Source organism: Ornithodoros turicata, chromosome 4, assembly GCF_037126465.1.
Source record: "Ornithodoros turicata isolate Travis chromosome 4, ASM3712646v1, whole genome shotgun sequence".
Classification (NCBI taxonomy): domain Eukaryota; kingdom Metazoa; phylum Arthropoda; class Arachnida; order Ixodida; family Argasidae; genus Ornithodoros; species Ornithodoros turicata.
Window position 1 is genome coordinate 83,019,249 of NC_088204.1, and position 17,804 is coordinate 83,037,052.

At 45.4% G+C, this 17,804-nt stretch overlaps 1 protein-coding gene across 2 annotated transcripts; it reads right to left on the reverse strand.

Annotated features, from left to right (window-relative positions):
- Positions 1-19: 19 nt before the first annotated feature.
- On the reverse strand, positions 20-15,440 carry LOC135392183 (cytochrome P450 3A43-like). Of its 2 annotated transcripts, XM_064622884.1 has the most exons (15): positions 15,326-15,440; positions 13,734-13,833; positions 12,291-12,343; positions 11,487-11,583; positions 10,959-11,084; positions 10,581-10,818; positions 10,383-10,513; positions 8,920-9,010; positions 8,761-8,851; positions 6,625-6,733; positions 5,216-5,304; positions 4,241-4,381; positions 1,937-2,090; positions 274-401; positions 20-239 (listed from the first exon to the last, which is right to left on the reverse strand). In XM_064622884.1, the coding sequence occupies exons 1-14, from the start codon at positions 15,376-15,378 to the stop codon at positions 303-305; spliced, it is 1,572 nt and encodes a 523-aa protein (XP_064478954.1). In that variant the 5' UTR covers positions 15,379-15,440; the 3' UTR covers positions 20-239; positions 274-302. The 2 variants fall into 2 exon arrangements, with proteins under 2 accessions (XP_064478954.1, XP_064478953.1); XM_064622883.1 differs by having other exon boundaries at positions 20-401.
- Between the last annotated feature and the right edge of the window lie 2,364 nt (positions 15,441-17,804).

Consider the following 17,804-nt stretch of genomic DNA (forward strand, 5'->3'; position numbering starts at 1 on the left):
CCTTTTGATGCACACGTCAGGAAATTGAGTAATATCTTTATTTGGGCTCCCCACATTGTATTGCGGGTTCAGTAGGATTGTCGTATGATAAGGAGAGAGAGAACTGTACACCACTGCGTTCCAGACTCGATTACTTTGTACCACTCGATAATTGGCGAGACATGTTGACGGGCATCGATGGAGCGATGTTATCGAGCTGTCCAGAGCCATTGTTTGGTTGGTGGAAGACGTTGTAATACCAGGACAAGAGAAATCATTAACCGTTCACTCGAACGTAGAATGGATGACGTTACGACTGGATGCTATATTAGACTTTGGTCGTTCGCTAGTTGATGAAATTTTATCCAAATACCATCTTTAGGCCCCATCATCATGGCATATGTCACGTATTCCAGGGTAGGCTAGAAAGAGAGAAAAACAGATATGTATACTCCCAGAAACAGTTACAGCTGTGGAGAGAGAGAGAGAAAAAAAATACATGATGACGATGATATGGGGATGACTATGATGGATGGATATGACAGTACATAACTGCGTAACTGAAATGACATCGTATAGTAAGTATTGCGCACTATTATCTACGGTGATGTGGTGGAGGCGTTCCATTGCTCTTGTGGAAAGTGCGAAAAGGTGTCCGGTTATATACACCCTAAAAACAGAACTTGACCGCATAGACGCTGTGCGTACGCCTCTTTATGTCGATTATCTTATATCCAAATTGACGGAAAGAGGCCCCTATCTCTCTACAAATCAGAAGCGATAACCCTATCATCCGTGGCAATGGTTGGCGCGCTTTGCGGTGAAGTCTGTTTTCAGAGTGCAGGAGCTGATCCATTAAACATGTGCGGGACAGGAACTCCGCAACAATGCGGGGATCTGTTGTGCGGGTTTTGACCCGAGAATTGTTCAGTTGACGTTCGGCTCGTCGCAGATCATTTTCACAATAGGCGCTCTCTCGTTCGTACTGACGACAGACCCAGGGGGGCGTACCTCGCAACGCGTGAACATCGCAGTATCATAGCGCCTCCCGTGCTTTTGCAATGATCAGCGCTACGTACAGTGCTGGACAAAAGTTCCTTCCTCAAAGTGACACGCTAGCAGCGAATGGGACCGTGCGGAGTTACAGACGTGTGCCTAGATAACCCAGTCACCTGTTTGCAAGTCTGTACGGTACTATTCACTGTTAGTGTGTCACTCTGACGAAGAAATGCGCCGGAGCGTGTTCCGTAAACTTTTGTCCAGCGCTGTACGATACGGTGCCCACGCGCTTCCATGAACGCGCCCCTGAAGGATGCATATCACTCCACAAGTGGAACAGAGACCGGATGGCGTTGTTTGAAAGTCCGGTGTAAATGCTCCGGCGGAACAGAGCGCGAAGGGTAGATGACAAAGCGGGATCTACGGCATGAAGCAGGGAGTGGGTGATTCAGACTGCATTGTCTAAGAAGCTGGTTGCGTTCAAGCCGTAAAGTACCAGTAGTCGAAATCCAGGGCATCGCGGAAAGTAGGCATTAACCACTTTCCATAGACCTAATAGCAAATTGACCGCTCCTTTGAGGTCGGACAAAATAAGGGGAAGTGATCTCTCCGCCAACTTAACACGAGCTCAGAAGGGAACAGCAATAGAGGCAACGCAATATGTCGCCAATGAAAACTTACGCTACTACACGGACGACTGACGTTCCTTGGCTATGGTCTGAGCCTTCATCTTGGACTCATTATGCATTCTCAAATGATATCTGGCAGCAACAAAGTGGCATTGACACATCAGATATTGTAAAAGTGAAAGCGTGCGTTGAGGTGTTAGAGAAGCTTCGCAAATTGAACGAGACGGACGCTTTCATTTTGCATGGCGTCTACTATGCTGTGTTCAGCTACCTGACTGCACCAGAACGGAATGCCATGGCTCATATAGGGATGAAAAATAAGTCTCTACCTTTTGTAATTGGCCGAGTTCTAGTTGAAAGCGCTGCAGAATCCGTGCTGCGATGTAGACTGTTTCCAGCATGGCCAAGCGCATGCCCACACATTGACGAGGTCCCGCGCCGAACGCCAGAAAGGCTAGCCGTTTCTTGCTTTCCGGACTAAACCTGAAACGGATCAATCAGAAGACGTGTGACATAACATCGGGGCAAAGCACTCGTCAGTCATGAGAAAACCAACTGAGGGATAAATCGCGATTTGTCAAGGCGGCTGTGCCAAGTACAGCCGATTCTATCGAAACGCGTGGCCTGCCTAGGAATCCCTTCTCCTGAGTAAATCAGTTGGTCATGCCCGTATTTCCCCTGCAGTCATTCTCGGCACGCACCCCCAGTGATCAACGTCTGCGCGCTGGTCATGCTCTCCAGTCAGGTCTTACGGTGACTGTACGTATGTGGTGTCAACACGCTCGAAATGACACTCAAGATCAACTAAACACTGTATTCCGGTAAGATGTCTATTTAGGTGATCCATACGTGCACGTTCCTCTGAGCTTCTTATGTATATCTGCGTGAGGTTTCACACTACAACCTCTCTAATGGCGGGTGCTTTAGATCATTTATGAATGTGCCAGGTTGAGTGCCCGACCTGGCACATTCACACGTTAATTTCATGCTTTAATTTCACTGCGCTGTGCTATGCTGTACATGGTTCATAGTTTTTCCCCTTTCCAATATGTCCTCGGGCATCCGTAGTCGGATAAGACCCGCGTTTTGGAAATACACTGACGGAGGTCATTCCGTCGCCTCCTTTGTAAGGAAGTCCTTGGAGAAAGGACCAGAGGTGTCTGTAGCTATACCCTTTTGTTTGAGCTACACGTATAATTGGGTCATTTTTAGTCTGGGAGGTTGTAAACGATCGCTCTGGGGAAGATGACCTCCGCACCGTCGGAGTTTCCCTGAGCTCCCCTATTTTGCTAAGCTATTGCTTCTTTGTACTTTGTGAAGCGACCACTAATGGAGTTGTATTATCGTTTTGTGAACATTGTTTAATTGCTAAGAGTTTTAGTGATGTTAATGAGGGAAGGTGAAATATTATGGATGGAATTTTGTGGGCTGTACTAATGTTAGAAGGATCAAATCAGGGTTTGGGGAAAGTGTGAAATCGTTGTGATTTGTTGTATAATTTTAAGGCGGTACCCTGATGTGAGTGAACAAAAAGGTCGTGACGGCCTGGAAAAGGGGTCTTCGTTTTGGGTTTTCTCGACCTTTGGTAATGTACTTACTATCATGTACATAGATCTGTAGTTGTTGTTTTTCCTGAGCTATCCTTCGCTCCTTCCGAGTACGGACTCGCGTCATCCCACCACCATTCTTTCTTCCCTTCGGACTTGGATCTTCAACGGTGGAACGACGAGGGCAGAAGAAGACCACATAATGGCGCCCCTGCCCACACCTGCCAAACCCTAGATACGCCCCTGGGTCGCGGTTCCCTTCTGTTGACAGATGTGTAGCCACTACGTATCTGTCGCTCCAAGGTATCTCTAGTCCTGTCACCTTCACCTTCACCATGGGCACGATCCAGGGTGAATTCCTGCCGTTGGTTCTCTTAAGTCGAAACTGTTCATGTCCTTGGTAGATGTGCTGTAGTAAAGGCGTGTCTTCCTTTTTACGTGAGACTTTAGAGAGTGATTTTTTTAGTCACTGTCACTACACGTCTATCGCTCCAAGACGGTCACTCTTATTCCTGTCCTTTCAGTGTGCGTTACCATGGAGGCGATCCAGGGTGGGTTCCTCCGTTGGTTTCCTTCTCAAAACTGTTCTTCATGTACTTGGGTGATGTACTGTAGTAAAATCGTGTTATCTTTTTCTATAAAACTTCGGATTATGAAACAACTTTTGAAAGATATATTTCTTAAATGTATTGTTGACTCTATGAGATGAGATGAGACTTTTGAAAGATATATTTCTTTGTTAGTTGTTGCCACTACACACCTGCTGCTCGAAGAAGGTCTCCCTTATTTCTTGTCACTTTCATTGTGCATCACCATCGACGCTATTCACGGTGACTTCCTCCGTTGGTTTCCCCTTATTAGGAGCCAGGATTTGCCTCTTTCCTTTAAGGCACTTTTGTTAAAGTTCAGTTCGTGCACGTGTGTGGCTATTTCTCTTCAGTCTTTCACAATTTTCGCATTTTATAGTGTTGTATCGGAGAAAAGAAAAACATTGATGCTCAATCAACGTGGATTTTCCCGGCGTCATTATATAATCTGATCACGGAACGTGATCTGATCAGCACGTAATGGTAGGTTTTTACTAACCTTTCCGGGTCAAAGACATCTGGATCGTGCCAAATATGAGGATCAGATTGGATCAAGTGCGTTGCAGTTGTGATGCTCATGCCCTTCTTGATGATCATATTTTTGTAGTGGTAGTCCCGCTTAGCGAGTCTCGTAGAAAACCTAAACGGATGGAAATGCAGATTTTTATGGCCGACCGACGAGCATGACGGAAGTTAACCGCACACAGCCTAAGAACAACGAAAGACTATCATGTATGTCGTCTACCACGTTCTCTGCATGAACAGTTTGGGACAAAAGCTTACTGAATACGGCACTGGTATTTTTTCATCGGAGCGGTCCTCTGCTAGATAGGAGGAAGAAACGGGTGACCGGCTGTATACGATCAATATCGTGTCCACTTCAGTTTGCTGCTAGGGTGTCGCTCCAATGGAGACACCCCGCGGTGTTCCGTAAACTTTTGTCCCAAGCTGTACAGTGCTGGACAAAATTTTACGGAACTCAGTTGCGCGTCTTTCTTCTCCGTATTTTTCGTCCTAGATTGTGCGCTGCATCCACCATTCGTACACTCTTCCACTTGACATCGTTTGTTCCCCATAACCGTAATCTTTGTAAAATACCACAGAGCAGGCTCCCCCCACCCCACTTGTAAAATCTCAGCTGGTTTGACGTTCTCCCTCACTTGATTATGCATTGCTGTTCCACAGCTACAGACACACTGCTCGCCGCCATGATAGCTGCAACTGCTGCACGTGCCATTGGACCCGAGAAGGATTGCATTTAGACCTTGGAATATTTTATTCAGTTACATTTACTTAGCGATTTTTCTCGAGCAAAAGTCTCGTTCAACCTTGAACGATATGTATCCGAGAAAAACATATAGAAGCGTCCGTCTGAAAGGGAGGCAAGTCGTCGTCGTCGTCAGCGCACTTGACCGGTAATAATGTGTGTTTTTTATTATATATATATTTTTACGACTGCCTTATATGAACTCACGTTGAAACGGGGGGAGACATTCGTAGCACTTCTTTGATGACTTGCTCCGAATATTGGAGTCCACAAACCACTTGGTAGGTGATCTCTCCCTAAGACGAAAATCAACCTTGTTACGCGACTCATCGAAATATTTATAATGCACTATATATGCGCGTAAAGTGCGTGAACGAGTTAAGACGCAGATAGATTTTTTCCTTCGCGCATTACATCGTGCGCGTTATTGGTACGTATATGGCTCGCGTTATTTGCGTGTACTCGTTATTTTCGGGATACGTACTTACCGGTGGTATTTTTATTAACTGAATTCGGAGCGCGTGCGCTATATACGAGCATGATTTACAACATACAAGGCTTTTTACTTGTTTCGATGGAGCCCCAAGGATGCTGCAAATACGTAACGGAAGATGAGCAAATTAAAATCGTCAGACTACGCAAAAAAAAAAAAAAATTATATGGATTTCATTACGCGCCCACACGGCGCACAACCAAAGAAAAAAGAAAGAAAGAAAGGAGAAACGTAAGCAAACGTTGCACAAGCGAGCGAGAACTACAGGGACGACAACTTGGTCACGATAGCGATGCAATCTATTTGCACTTTCCCCATTGCGTATATGAGCGGTCGACTCAAGTTCACTGCTAGTCTTTTCCGAGTAGGCGTCATCGGCGGATCCAGAACCTGGGTTCAAGGGGCTGTTTCTTTGTGGAAGCGCGTAACTGGGGGTGGAAAACTATTGTGTAATGTGTTTCTGGGGGTCGAGTCCCCAGCTTCCTCTGCCAGCTGGCCTCGAGCTTGTAAGTTCCGTGACAAGCCTCGTGCCTGTCACCTGCCTCGTTTTACAAAACGAAGAAGAAAGGCGAAAATAACTGTAATTTAGCTCAAAATTGCTCTGTCCCTTGCCAGCCCACCATCGCTCGGCCGTCAAAGTTCTTTCGACATTTTTGGACACCATAGGTCTTCGATCCTTATTGTGAAGGGATTTCATTCCCCACATCACCACCAGCATTTGGGGTAGAAACTCCCCATTCATCATTTTAAAATAAAGTTGTTGTTGGAAACGTGGATCCTTCCGCCGCTGTCCGTGCACTTCAAGAGACCACAGCAGAAGCGCTATTTTTCGTAATGAGCTTGAGGAGGATGACAGTGTCCTACACCTCATTGTTCATAACCAGCGTATTTTTTGTTTCGACATTGAGACAGTTTCTAATGACATTACACTAAAAGCGATCGACACCCTCACTCACAGCGACTCACAAGCCTCCAATATTTCTTCCGCGCGGTAGACTACTTGCATAAACCCCGTGATTCAGCCAGAAAAGTATCCTTTGAGGTGTTCTACGGAAACTTTACACGGGGAAGCGGATTCCTATCGTATTCGTGGGAGTACCGAGGGAGATGAAGGTTATCTTACCCGTGGCCCGACTGCATCCATAACTTCTTTCCTCATTTTCTCTTGTATGTCAGGATATTTTGCCATGTAAAACGACCAGTACGACAAGGTCAGTCTGGTCGTTTCATACCTGCGCCATAGATTGCCCTCGGTTACAGGTAGCATCCAGCGCAGCAAATGATTGGTGTTCATACAAACGATCCAAATGCTTTGGTCACCGAGGCATTTTTGAGTGTACTGGTGTTCCTCCTATTGTTGAACTCGCAACGCTTTTGAGTATACCTTAAAATGCACTCTATTACGGGATGTGTCAAAAATTAGAATAGACAACGAATAAATGCGGAGACGTCAAAGAAAAGCAGTAAGATACAAACGCAGCTTCGACGACACATATCCTTAGGGGCTGATGCATGTTTACATGTCCGTGACTTGATAAATTTTGAGCGCTAATGCCTTTAACCCATTTGGTACCATTGTTCCCGTTTGGGAACAAAAACATTACCTTCGCGTAACTTTATTAATGTCGATATGATGCCCAACTTAGCTTGCATTGTATGCCAAGATACCCATTCTCAAAAGTATGACCCGAAATCGCGCTTAGGTGTTTGTTTTCAGCTAACAGGGGGATTCGTCTGCCGCATTTACCAAAATTCCAATTTTTGCTGGCAATTTCTATCACGTGCTGCAGGTGCGTCACCTTCCCGTTGTTTATGTAACTGCCAGTGGCGATTGCAGGGAGACAAATAAACATATATGTGTGCTTATAAAAGTTCACTAGCCAAATATTCCAATGTGAGGCAAAAATTTGCTCAGTTGTTCCCATTTGGGAACAATGGGTTCAGGTACATACTTTTCCGTACTGAACGGCTCGACGGGCAACGCTTCTGAATCTCTGCAGATATCTTGAAAAAGTTGTCGGACATTAGTAGGAGCCTCGGAAATGGTTCTAAAAATCAGCGGTGGACACGAGAATAATCGTGTTGGCCTTTTCGCAACCAAATATGTAAGGAACGTGACCTATGAAGACCATGACGACGAAGAAGCCAGACCACAGACACTCTGCCAGGTGATGTAGCGGACAAGCGGAAGGAACAAGTCATGAACCACTCAGAAAGGGGAACAGGGGCACGGCCGGTGAAAAACGGGAAGGTTACACTATCCCGGCAGCCACTAGGTGGTTTGTCGCCCTTTCCACTGTTCAAAACATTTTTTGAATCGCTGCCTTCTAGTGGCAGAGTCTGAGAAATGGGCTCGTCAAAAATGAGCTTCGGGCTTCCATGTGGTGTACTTGGTTGCCCGTGGACGGCGGCAGTGCCACACGTCATTGCTCACGTCAATCAGTTCAACCAGTACCATACTCGTCCTAGCGTGAGACTACGCACATCTGCCCGCTGGGATATTCCATTATAGTTTGTCAGGGCTTATATGAGGTAACACTATCTCTTCTGCAAATTGAGAGCTCAGCTTCATGACTGTATTGGAGTTTTCGGTAGGTTTGTCAATAACTACAGTCCTGTCGTTACTAGCAAGAAATGGAAAGGCAACTGCTCAGCGCAGCCTGGATACTTCACCTAGATCTACGGTGTCGACCTAAGTACGACCAGCTAAGCTGCATGAGACTTGTTGTGGATGGACTATTCGCAGCTTGTGATGACCCGTTCAGAAAAAGAGGTCCGCTTGGCGAACTCTGTTCTACGCCAAGAGCAGGACAAGGGCATTGTTAGCCTCCGAAGGAACATATCACTGCTGCAGACATTGCTAGAAGAATGGAGGACCGTTATACAAAGTCTGTCAAATGCATCTGTACAGTCAGAGCGCAAAGCTTTTCCAGGAGTGAGACTTGCTGTTAGAATGCTTTGATGTTGCGAGAGCCCATTGTTCCCATTTGGGATCATTCCATATCTTGGCAACGGCTGCATATTTTGCCTCGTAAATTTATATTTGCGTATATCTCCACATAATAAACGTTTCTACAAAGGTCCGTTGTTGTAGACTTATCGGAAAGCAGGGCGGGCACTAAAGGGGTTAAGGTGTAGTACGAGATTGAGCCTTCACAGTTCTGCACCACGACTGTGACAGTATGCTTGGTGACGTTCAACTCGAAGTAGCGTTGCTGTTTATAACATTGGTTTATGTGTGTGTACTATAATAACGAACCCTCCAAGGAAGACGAATGTGCTGTTAACTGCAACTTCATTGGGCGAGAGATGTTTTGCTTTCGAGGACGGAATGTTGCCAGTCGTGGACTCTGCAAAGAACAGTCGTTTGGGAAAACCTGATGAGGTACATCTGTGAATCCTTCGCTCGCAGGCTTACCTTCTTCACTGTTCTCGGTGCTTTCATTCTTGGGCGCTTCTTCCGAAGTTTCTGCTTCTATCAGATGCTGGAGCATGTCTGGTCTTCGTAACTACAAAGATAGAGATTCGTCCAATCACGGGAATCAGTTACGCTGTTTGAGAGATGTCCCGCAACCTAACGGTTAACTTCGGTCTCGCCGTATACGGAATAGAATGAGACTCCACAATTTCTCCTTTCCTCGATGCGGGAGGTTCCATTACCATTACGTACGTACGGCCTCGTTTGAATCTGTCTAATTATTCTGTTCGTCCATTTTCGTACAAGTGTTGGGAACTTGAAAGTAGACACATTTTCTTTGAACGCCTTGGTGAAATTGGTTCATTTGATGGCCAGGGGACGCTCTGATCGATAAGTCACGTTGTGCTTCGTACTTCCAACGTATGCAGTGTCTGCAACATGAAATTTTTACACACGTATTGCTTGCGACAGGGTTGTCTGAAATCAGCACCACGAGGTTTGTCCCATCCGAAATCTCCAGTTTATTTCGAGTAAGAAACACGTGCAGCATATGTCAATATCCGAACATCATGTTCTCAGGCAATCAAGAAAATATAGGCTGCGAGAACTACTGACAGGCGATTTCAGACAATCTTGTCGTCAGCAGAACTTCGTCCCTTGGTTTTAGTCACTCACTTCATAATCTTACACGCATTTACATTGTTGCCGTTTCGCTTTTCCCATCCACTGGCTGACGACAATGCGTTCAGAATAAGGAGATTCTATACCTGATTCGAAGGTGGATTAGTAACGTCCTTATATCTAGGTCGTTCTGTTTTTCAGGACAAAAGATACTGCGCCTTTCTGCCAAGGGCCCTGGCATGAATCCTGTTGTCTTTTGTTATTTATATCCTGTTTCAGAACAGCTTCGATATTGATGAAAAGTTAAAATTGGTAAATACTGTTCATGTAATATTTCAATGTCTTCGTCATTGTATTAACGAAATGAGGACATTTCAATTTTGTTAGAGATGGGCGTGTGAGCGCCAAGTTGTGTGCTCTAGCATCATCGCCATTGTCATAAGCAAGCATCATAAACAGCGCGCCGCTATCGCGTTCATGTACGTCCTTCATCTGTTTCAACGTCATCGCATATGTTAGGTCCTGGTCATAACCAGGATCTCAATATTGAGGGGCCGAATTATGAAAGGGTGAAACGGGAAAACAACTAAGTAGTTCTTGGACTATCAACAATCGTTGAAATCGTGGAACAACAATCGTGAAAACAACTAAATAGTTGTTTTCCCCTTTCACCAGCACCACCACCCACATTTCATTCATTACCACAGAGTGTTGAGTAAACTGTCTACGTGTTTTCCAAATGTTGTATTGATGAATCTATTGAGTTTTCTAGGCAGCCATCCGTCTCCATCTTTCTCCCGGTCTATCTTGCCTCCTAACTGATACTGTTGGGACGTACGTACCGAAGGGTCTTCCTTGCGTTTCTTGATAACAGGCTTGATCTGGTCCGCCAATAGCGTAAATGGGTTTCCAGACATCCAATCATGCAGCATCACCAGGGGTATCAGAAGCGATCCCAAGCTTGAGAAGCTTTCTGCGCGTTTGAGACGCATTTCAGAATACAATTGTGTTCTACCCGTGGAGGGAGATTCTATACGTACGGAAAAGATTGTAAGCAAAGCCGCTCATGATTGCCGGATGGGCCCGTAGAGAAAGAGCGAAGATGGGATGTCCTCTGTTTCTCTGGGCATCCGTTGTGATTCCAAAGGCTCCTTTGCCGATAACGTCGAAAGTGAGATCGGCAAACGTTTCACTTATGTCAACTTGTTGGTCTTTTTCCGCTAATTCTCGTACAGTTTCCAGGAATAGATCGGTAGAGTGGGACAGTGCTGGCATCATCTGCGTTAAAACAAATACGACCGTCGTCACTGACAAACTGGCAGACAAAATGTATAGTAAAGCTAAGTGCGAGCTCCACAACGTTCTTAAAAGAAGACCGTGCACGGGCTCAGATATTCCCATTGAACAAGGACGCGTACCATTTTTAACTTGGAGGTGGAAAAGGCGTGTGACATGCACGTTCTGGTTGCCTTCCATCTCTCTCCTCCACTGAAGATAAGAGAGCCATTAAGTCGAGGATGAATTCCATGCATGAAGAGGTGGAGCTGTCAATATAAAATGTTATTCAATCATTTTCAGCTGTCCGAAACAGAAGCTATAAAAACACTGAACAATTTTTAAGTACCCGAGAGAGACACATGTAGGAGAAGAAGAGTGTGAATGAGCTGTTTCTTGACATATCCCTTAAAGGGAAGGGAGGCGATTTTAAATGGAAAATAGCGAAAGAAAGGCTAACTGTTCGTCCCTAAATTCTAGGGACAGAGGAGAAAGCCACGCTGAAATCAGGGTCATCTAGGTTCCAATTCCGGGACACTTTTTCGTGAAGCTTCATTGAGACTTTTGTTTTGAGTTTGTTTGGAGTTTTCTGGCGCAAGGATATCGAATTGAAACGCTTGTAGGAAAGACAGCGAACTGAGAGATGAACGGAGAACCAAACATATACTTACTCCCTTTTCGTCGAAATTGTTGAAATCTTTGATGAGGACATTTCGAATGAGGTTCAGGTCCTTCGTAAATACCATAGGATGATCGCCTAAGTAGAATCTGTGCACGTAAGGTACATGTGAATCACTCTCGAGCATAGAAATCATGAGTAATGGGGGGAGAGCAAAGGGAGCCGCACTTTCAACGCGCGTCAACACCAGTCCGCTTCGGCACCCTGGTATCCAATCTAATCCAAGTCGTGCTTCTTTTCGCTGGACTCCGTGTACTGTGCGAAATGCTATCAGCGTGGATTACCTCATGTACGGCCAGGAACTGTTTAAACGTTAGGGTGCGACATGCGGGAACGGCACACGGCGTTTGTATACCGTTCGTAACATATTAGGCCTACCGTATGTCGGCTCACTTGCTGCGATGCCCCTCTTCGCCATCTCGGTTTCTAGTTATTACGAGAGTTCTACGCTCTCAGGGAAGCCCAGGATGTTATTCCTGCGTATGTGAATGTCATCTCCTCTGTGCACGCGGAAGTTACATGCGCAAGCAATCGACGTAAGAGTCAGCCATGTAAGTTTGTTCGACTCAGATTTACCATGACTGAGCCTCGTCAGGTGTGGTTGGTGTGCCATAAAGAGTGAGGACACGTGTGACCTTCTGTCGCGATCCTGGTACGCCGAAAGTACAATTAAAGCCCAAGGCCTAAATGTAAAGGAATGCTTCGGCTTTTTATGGCCTCCTAAAGATATAAATAAATAAATAAAATTCTAATGGAAGCTTGCGGCATTGACAGCGAGGACATAGCACTCACTCACCCGAACGTATCGCCGTACTGTTGAACCGCCTTGCAAATGAAGTCGCTAGTCGTCTGCGTAGAAGATAAAATACGCCACCATTACATTTTTCTTTCAATAAGTACTTTTGTACAAGGGTGTTATGGGAAAACTAGAGAAATCTACTTTAGGTTTGTGCAAGAATCTACAGATCCGCAGCTACTGTGTTAACGTCGTTTAAATCCCTTTGTTGTTATAAATATCAATTTTGGACGACGATAATGACCTTCAGAAGCCCGGATGTAACTCTTAGGCACCTTTTTTTTCCAGAGAGACTAAGAAATTCGAAAAAAAAAAAAGTACGCGACTCCTCGTCAATGTAGTGCCCGCTTTCCGAACGAAACTCATAGTAAAGCATGAATGCAGGCAAGACGATGAACGAAATTCATGATGAAGAAGAACAAGGACGAACATAAGACTTGTAGCTGACGTTCACGCTTCTCCATCATGGGTTTCTGAACGTACCAAGCCGCTCCCTCCGGGACGAGGATCCCGACACAAGGCAAAGCATTCGCTTCACAGGGTGCTTAGTAAGAACAATGGTTCCAATCCAGTCATCTCGCATTTCCGAGAAGACATCTAATTAATAAGTTAATTAATGAATTTTAGCCAACTATTCGTCCATGACGTAGTTGCATACGCTGTCGTATAAGACGTCCGCCCTGCCGTATAGCACACCTGCAAAAACGAACTTCATGCAGCTCTAATAGTTTCTTATAAGAAAATCAATGTCGAATAAAAAAGAAAAAGAAAACACCTTTATTTGAAATATGGTTTTGCATGCGCCAAAGACGACAGGTTAAAATTGTCAGAGAAAGTGAAACGAGATTCGGTAATAGTTGAGGCAGAACGAATGAGCTTTCGTCAAAATGCTTTCAAGAATAAATCTCGTGTAAAACATGCACGTATACAATCCATCGAGAAGTTTCGGGTGAACCTCAACAAAGCTTACAACAGTTCTACTGCAATAGGACACTCGTGTAAATGACACTCAAATTTACAACTAGGTTTCCCATTCTGCGCAGCCCGTCTCGACACACATTGACGCCGCTCTTAGTTTATGTCAATACATATTTATCTGGGTTATTTCGAGGCTTCTGCTTGAGCCTTTTCTTTTTTTCACTGTTCGTGAGACTACTACGCAGAATCAGTCCTGACCACGTGGGAACTATCATCCCCACGTTGTACAAAGTACAAGTGGCCACAGATGTGTTTCTGTAAGATATAGGTCATACTATAGGCAGTGAAGCGTGTTCCAAATATCTTTCATTCAACAGACCGCAGGCCTGAAAGAAGCGCCTACTAAGAGCATTACTTCAAAAGGTAGTGATCCTGTAACTGTATCTAATAACTGTAGAAAAACAGTATTTTTTCGGCTGCGTCAGTCACTCGTTGTCGGCGCGTATCTAGAAATAAAAATGGTACCGGAATCCAGTATTCTTGCAGGCTCCCCCAAAGCCAACTTCTAGGGGGCGGTCCAGGGATGTTTGTGCCGACGAATGCGCTGAACACTCCTTTTCGCCATCTTAGAAGGAAACAGGACGTAATTTTCAGAATATAGGCATAGAATAGGAGGAAAACAACCACTGTCACTTTGGCGAGCTCGTCCAGCTGAATGCTTCAGTGACGATAAGGTAAAGGAAGGTTGGATGCATAATTTCTTTTATTCAAATCGCATTCCTTCGTTCCACAAAGCGCTTTCATTCATCCATTTCCTTTGTTCGATAATCTAGCTACTACTTTTGCGAGAGCTAAGACTTGAGGTATGATGTGGACCTTACTAGACCATCTAGAAAATGAGTACTAACGTATGACGCTCCGGTGCCGATTGCAATAACCTGTACGCATGACGAAGCACGACTTGAAGCATGACGGAGCAACGCGAGGAGGAACACTAGCAACTGGTTTATGCAATACGAACCCGATAACGACTAACCTCCTGCTACAAAGGCAACCTCAATAGTCTAACCAACACTCTTCTTGCACTTGATATGAAGCGGTTATTGTGAATGTCATTCACTGCATCACTTTACGAAGTATCTGTGACAAAGAACAAAATCAATTCCCTCCAAAAAGCGAAGAATCCCCTGCGTTCCGTGCAAGCGTCGTGTAGCAACTGTGGCTATGAGCGACGTACAGAGGTGGACAGATGGAGAGAGGACAGCAGGGGAAACTGTGCCGTCTGGAAAGTATTCGGAAAACCCAGGGAAAACCTGAGACAGCACAGCTGGTGACAGGATTCCAACTCGTGTCACCTCCCAGTGTGGAAAGCAATCATCCTAACAACTATGCCTTCTATCTAAGCTAGGTGGTACACAGACAGGTGTCATTGGCATTGAGTTTGAGTTTGTTTCTTTATATGTGTATTTCCCAACGCAAAAGTACCGATTTAATCCACGTTTATATTTACGTTGCCCATGAAGAACCGATCCGTTGACACCTCCAACATCACCACCGTCGTAATACGAGTTGCTACAAAACAAACGCTGCCCGACGAATTCTGCGTCTCAAATAATAAGCGTAATTAAGATGACCGCCCAGAGGCATTGGCCGAGCTCCAATATTACACTAGAGACCAGACGGCACGTGAACAAAGGTTGAATCCTGGCATATTCACGGTGATAACAAGTCGCTCGCAATATAGCTTACAAAAGCATAAAGAAGACATAGAAGGCTGGTCTCGGACGTTTTTGTTTTCTGGTCTGATGAGTACACAATGGTACACACACACACACGACCGAGGACGGTAACAATGTGGGGGAGGTAAATTTCCAGTACCGTGTGTCAGAGATTTCCGGCACACGTCAAAAGGACTCCAGGTGCTCGGAATTATCCCCTGTCCTGCCCTGCACATCTACTTCCAATTATTATTATAAAGACAAAGAGGGGAATGGAACACCGAATTCGAGGCATTTCCGCGTCTATCGTGTAATTTGAATTGTAAATTGTGGTGCGAATATTGTAATTTTTGCACTAAAGGCTCAACTCCCGAGTTGGTGGAGAAATATGTGACTTACCTCCAGATTATGAGACAAACAAAGCAGAAGAAACACAACGTAATTGTATCCATCCTTGGAAGGCGATTCCGTACGACTGCGTGTTGTCTGTCAAACGTCGCGGAAAGAAATGTTCTTATCTCAAGGTCGATAACGCCGCCTAATGACGCCACCGTCGACTCGCGGGGAATGATTAGTTCCAAACTGTTGTTGCTAGACGTCCGTCCATCTCGGGATACGAGCTTGAACGTGGTGATTCTATTCTGAAGATTCCTTTTTCCTCCATCATCATCATCATTGGAGGGTAACCTGTTGACTGGAGAACAAGATATCTTATACTTGGAGGGACACGTAATTTAAATCGATACTTGTATGCATAGGCGCCGACTGCGGGGGGTGTCTTGCGAGCTCGAGTCTCCCCCACCCCCCACCCCCTCCCTCCGGGAATCTATCTGTCTGACAACCGGGCCTTCCGGGAGTCGTGACATATCGGGAGAATCCTGTGTTTGGCGAATTAGGTTGACGGAGGCGGTTAACACCGCTTGCATGCAGCATGTGACACGAAACGAATTTCAGTAAACGTAACCCAACTGTCTTTCTTTATTGACAATCCAAGATGGAAATATAGAACAAGAAATGTTGGAATAAACGCTTATCTGTTGATCAGATAGACCGCTTTCCGACCCACAAAAGCAGAAGCGATGTCGTGTCTGCGCTCGAGAAGTGCTGCATTCGCCTTATTTGCGTGCGGCAAGTTTGGTGATTTACATTTCCAAGTGCGTGGTTGTGTCAGGACGTTTAAGACAGAGGGTGGATCCAAATAATGATTGCCCACACTTCTGCTGTCTCGCGTTTTCGCGAAAACAGCTAATTATAAGATTGATTAATGCGCACTATAGTTAGATGCTCTTTCAAGCAGGATGTCCCATCTGACCGCGTGACCCACCCACAAAAATGAAATCAATGCTGCTCTCCCAACTGAAAAAAAAAAAAAAAAAGTGTGAGAGAGAAAGAGAGAGGGGAAAAAAGCTCCACTGTACAGATAACATCTGTAGCTTAGTAACGAAGCAGCTGAAGAGAAACAACGCTGGACGAATGATAGCCGTTCTTATCAAGATAATGACTCTCATAAAGTGTATATGGGAGCGTGGATTTGCCTGGAAAGCTGACTCGCTTTCCAAACTCTCTATTTTTAGGGTCATAAACACGTATTACGGATTTCATAGCGTAGGAACGGCTAAGAACGGAAGGAGTCGAATGTGTCTTCGTTGTTTCCGCCTTGAGAGCCAATCAACATTTGGCGACACTCATTCCGATCTACGACGCACCTTTCGTTTCCCCTCTTATCTCGTTGCGTACCTTAACATTTTACGTCAATGTTGGACCTCACAAAGCCTGCAGTATCTGAGCAGAGAGGAAGAGTATGGCGCCCCATGGTCGGCGGTCGATGCGCCCAGGGTTTGAACCCCTCTCTTCCACGATGCTATTTTGGGAGAACTCAGAGAGAGAGAGAGAGAGCTCTCTCGATACCCAGAAGGGAAGGTACGCAATCAGGTGTTCGTTGGAGAAAGACGTTTTGTTTACTCCGCGCTAAATGAGCGTTACGTAGAAAGTTATTCACATACGTGCTCGCTCGTAGAGACTTTCCCTACTACAACGTTAATGCTGAGCCGCTTTTTTTCGACAGTACGCCTCGCAGAAAGCGTTTCTTTTCTCAAAATCCAGCGATTCGGTCCCCAATTTCCGGATAAAGATACTCGCAACAAATTTGTTTGCGCTCAGTAGTGTGCTGGAATAGATGAACACAACGACCACTATCTTGACGGAGAACGTACAATAGGAGGCCAACTAAGCTGATCAAAACATGGCTGTACAAACAGTGCCGGCCTTACGTTTCCTTTTCTTTTTTTCATGTCGCCGAATTCTCGGCCCATACTACGCGCATTATAGAAAACCGATTCGACACTTCCACTGCGTCGGTTCGGCTCCAGGTGCTTCGAAGATTGACTTTACCGCTCTCCAGTTCTGCTTGAATGGTTCGTCAGTGGCAAATTCTCCCCGAATTTCCACGATTTCATCAACGTGTTTCAGCGAGACGCAGAAAACGACAAGCCGCGCCACCCAGAGAACGACTGCAATCTGGACTTCTTTAACGTTAGAGAAATATTTTTTTGTTATCTTCATAGAGACCACGTTGACAGTCTCTCAAATAGGGAATGCCAACCGAAACTTGCTTCAAATATGTTCCGCATTAATTAGCTGCGTGAATCTAGTTAAGACCCCAGAATTTTGCCAATATTTAGGGAACTCACGTGAGATGACAGTGGGCTAAAATGGCCTCAGGCAGAAACTTGAACGCTTCTCTGACGTTCTCAGCGAGCAGGCAACCGTCCTTTGAAGTAAGCCGGGACGCGAGTGAAGGTTCCCTTTCTGCAACGCCGCGCGGTCACCCGTCATCCTGCATCGGGCGCGTCCCTCTCCACTTCTTAGCTTCGCAAGT

What these genes read in the sequence shown, in the direction of transcription:
- LOC135392183 (XM_064622884.1), bottom strand. Translation starts at nt 15,378, where the DNA reads ATGGATACAATTACGTTGTGTTTCTTCTGCTTTGTTTGTCTCATAATC. An exon ending in CAGTACGGCGATACGTTCGG is followed by an intron (nt 11,584 to 12,290) that starts GTGAGTGAGTGC and finishes TTACGTGCACAG; the next exon opens with ATTCTACTTAGGCGATCATC. An exon ending in ATGTCTCCCCCCGTTTCAAC is followed by an intron (nt 4,382 to 5,215) that starts GTGAGTTCATAT and finishes CCATCCGTTTAG; the next exon opens with GTTTTCTACGAGACTCGCTA.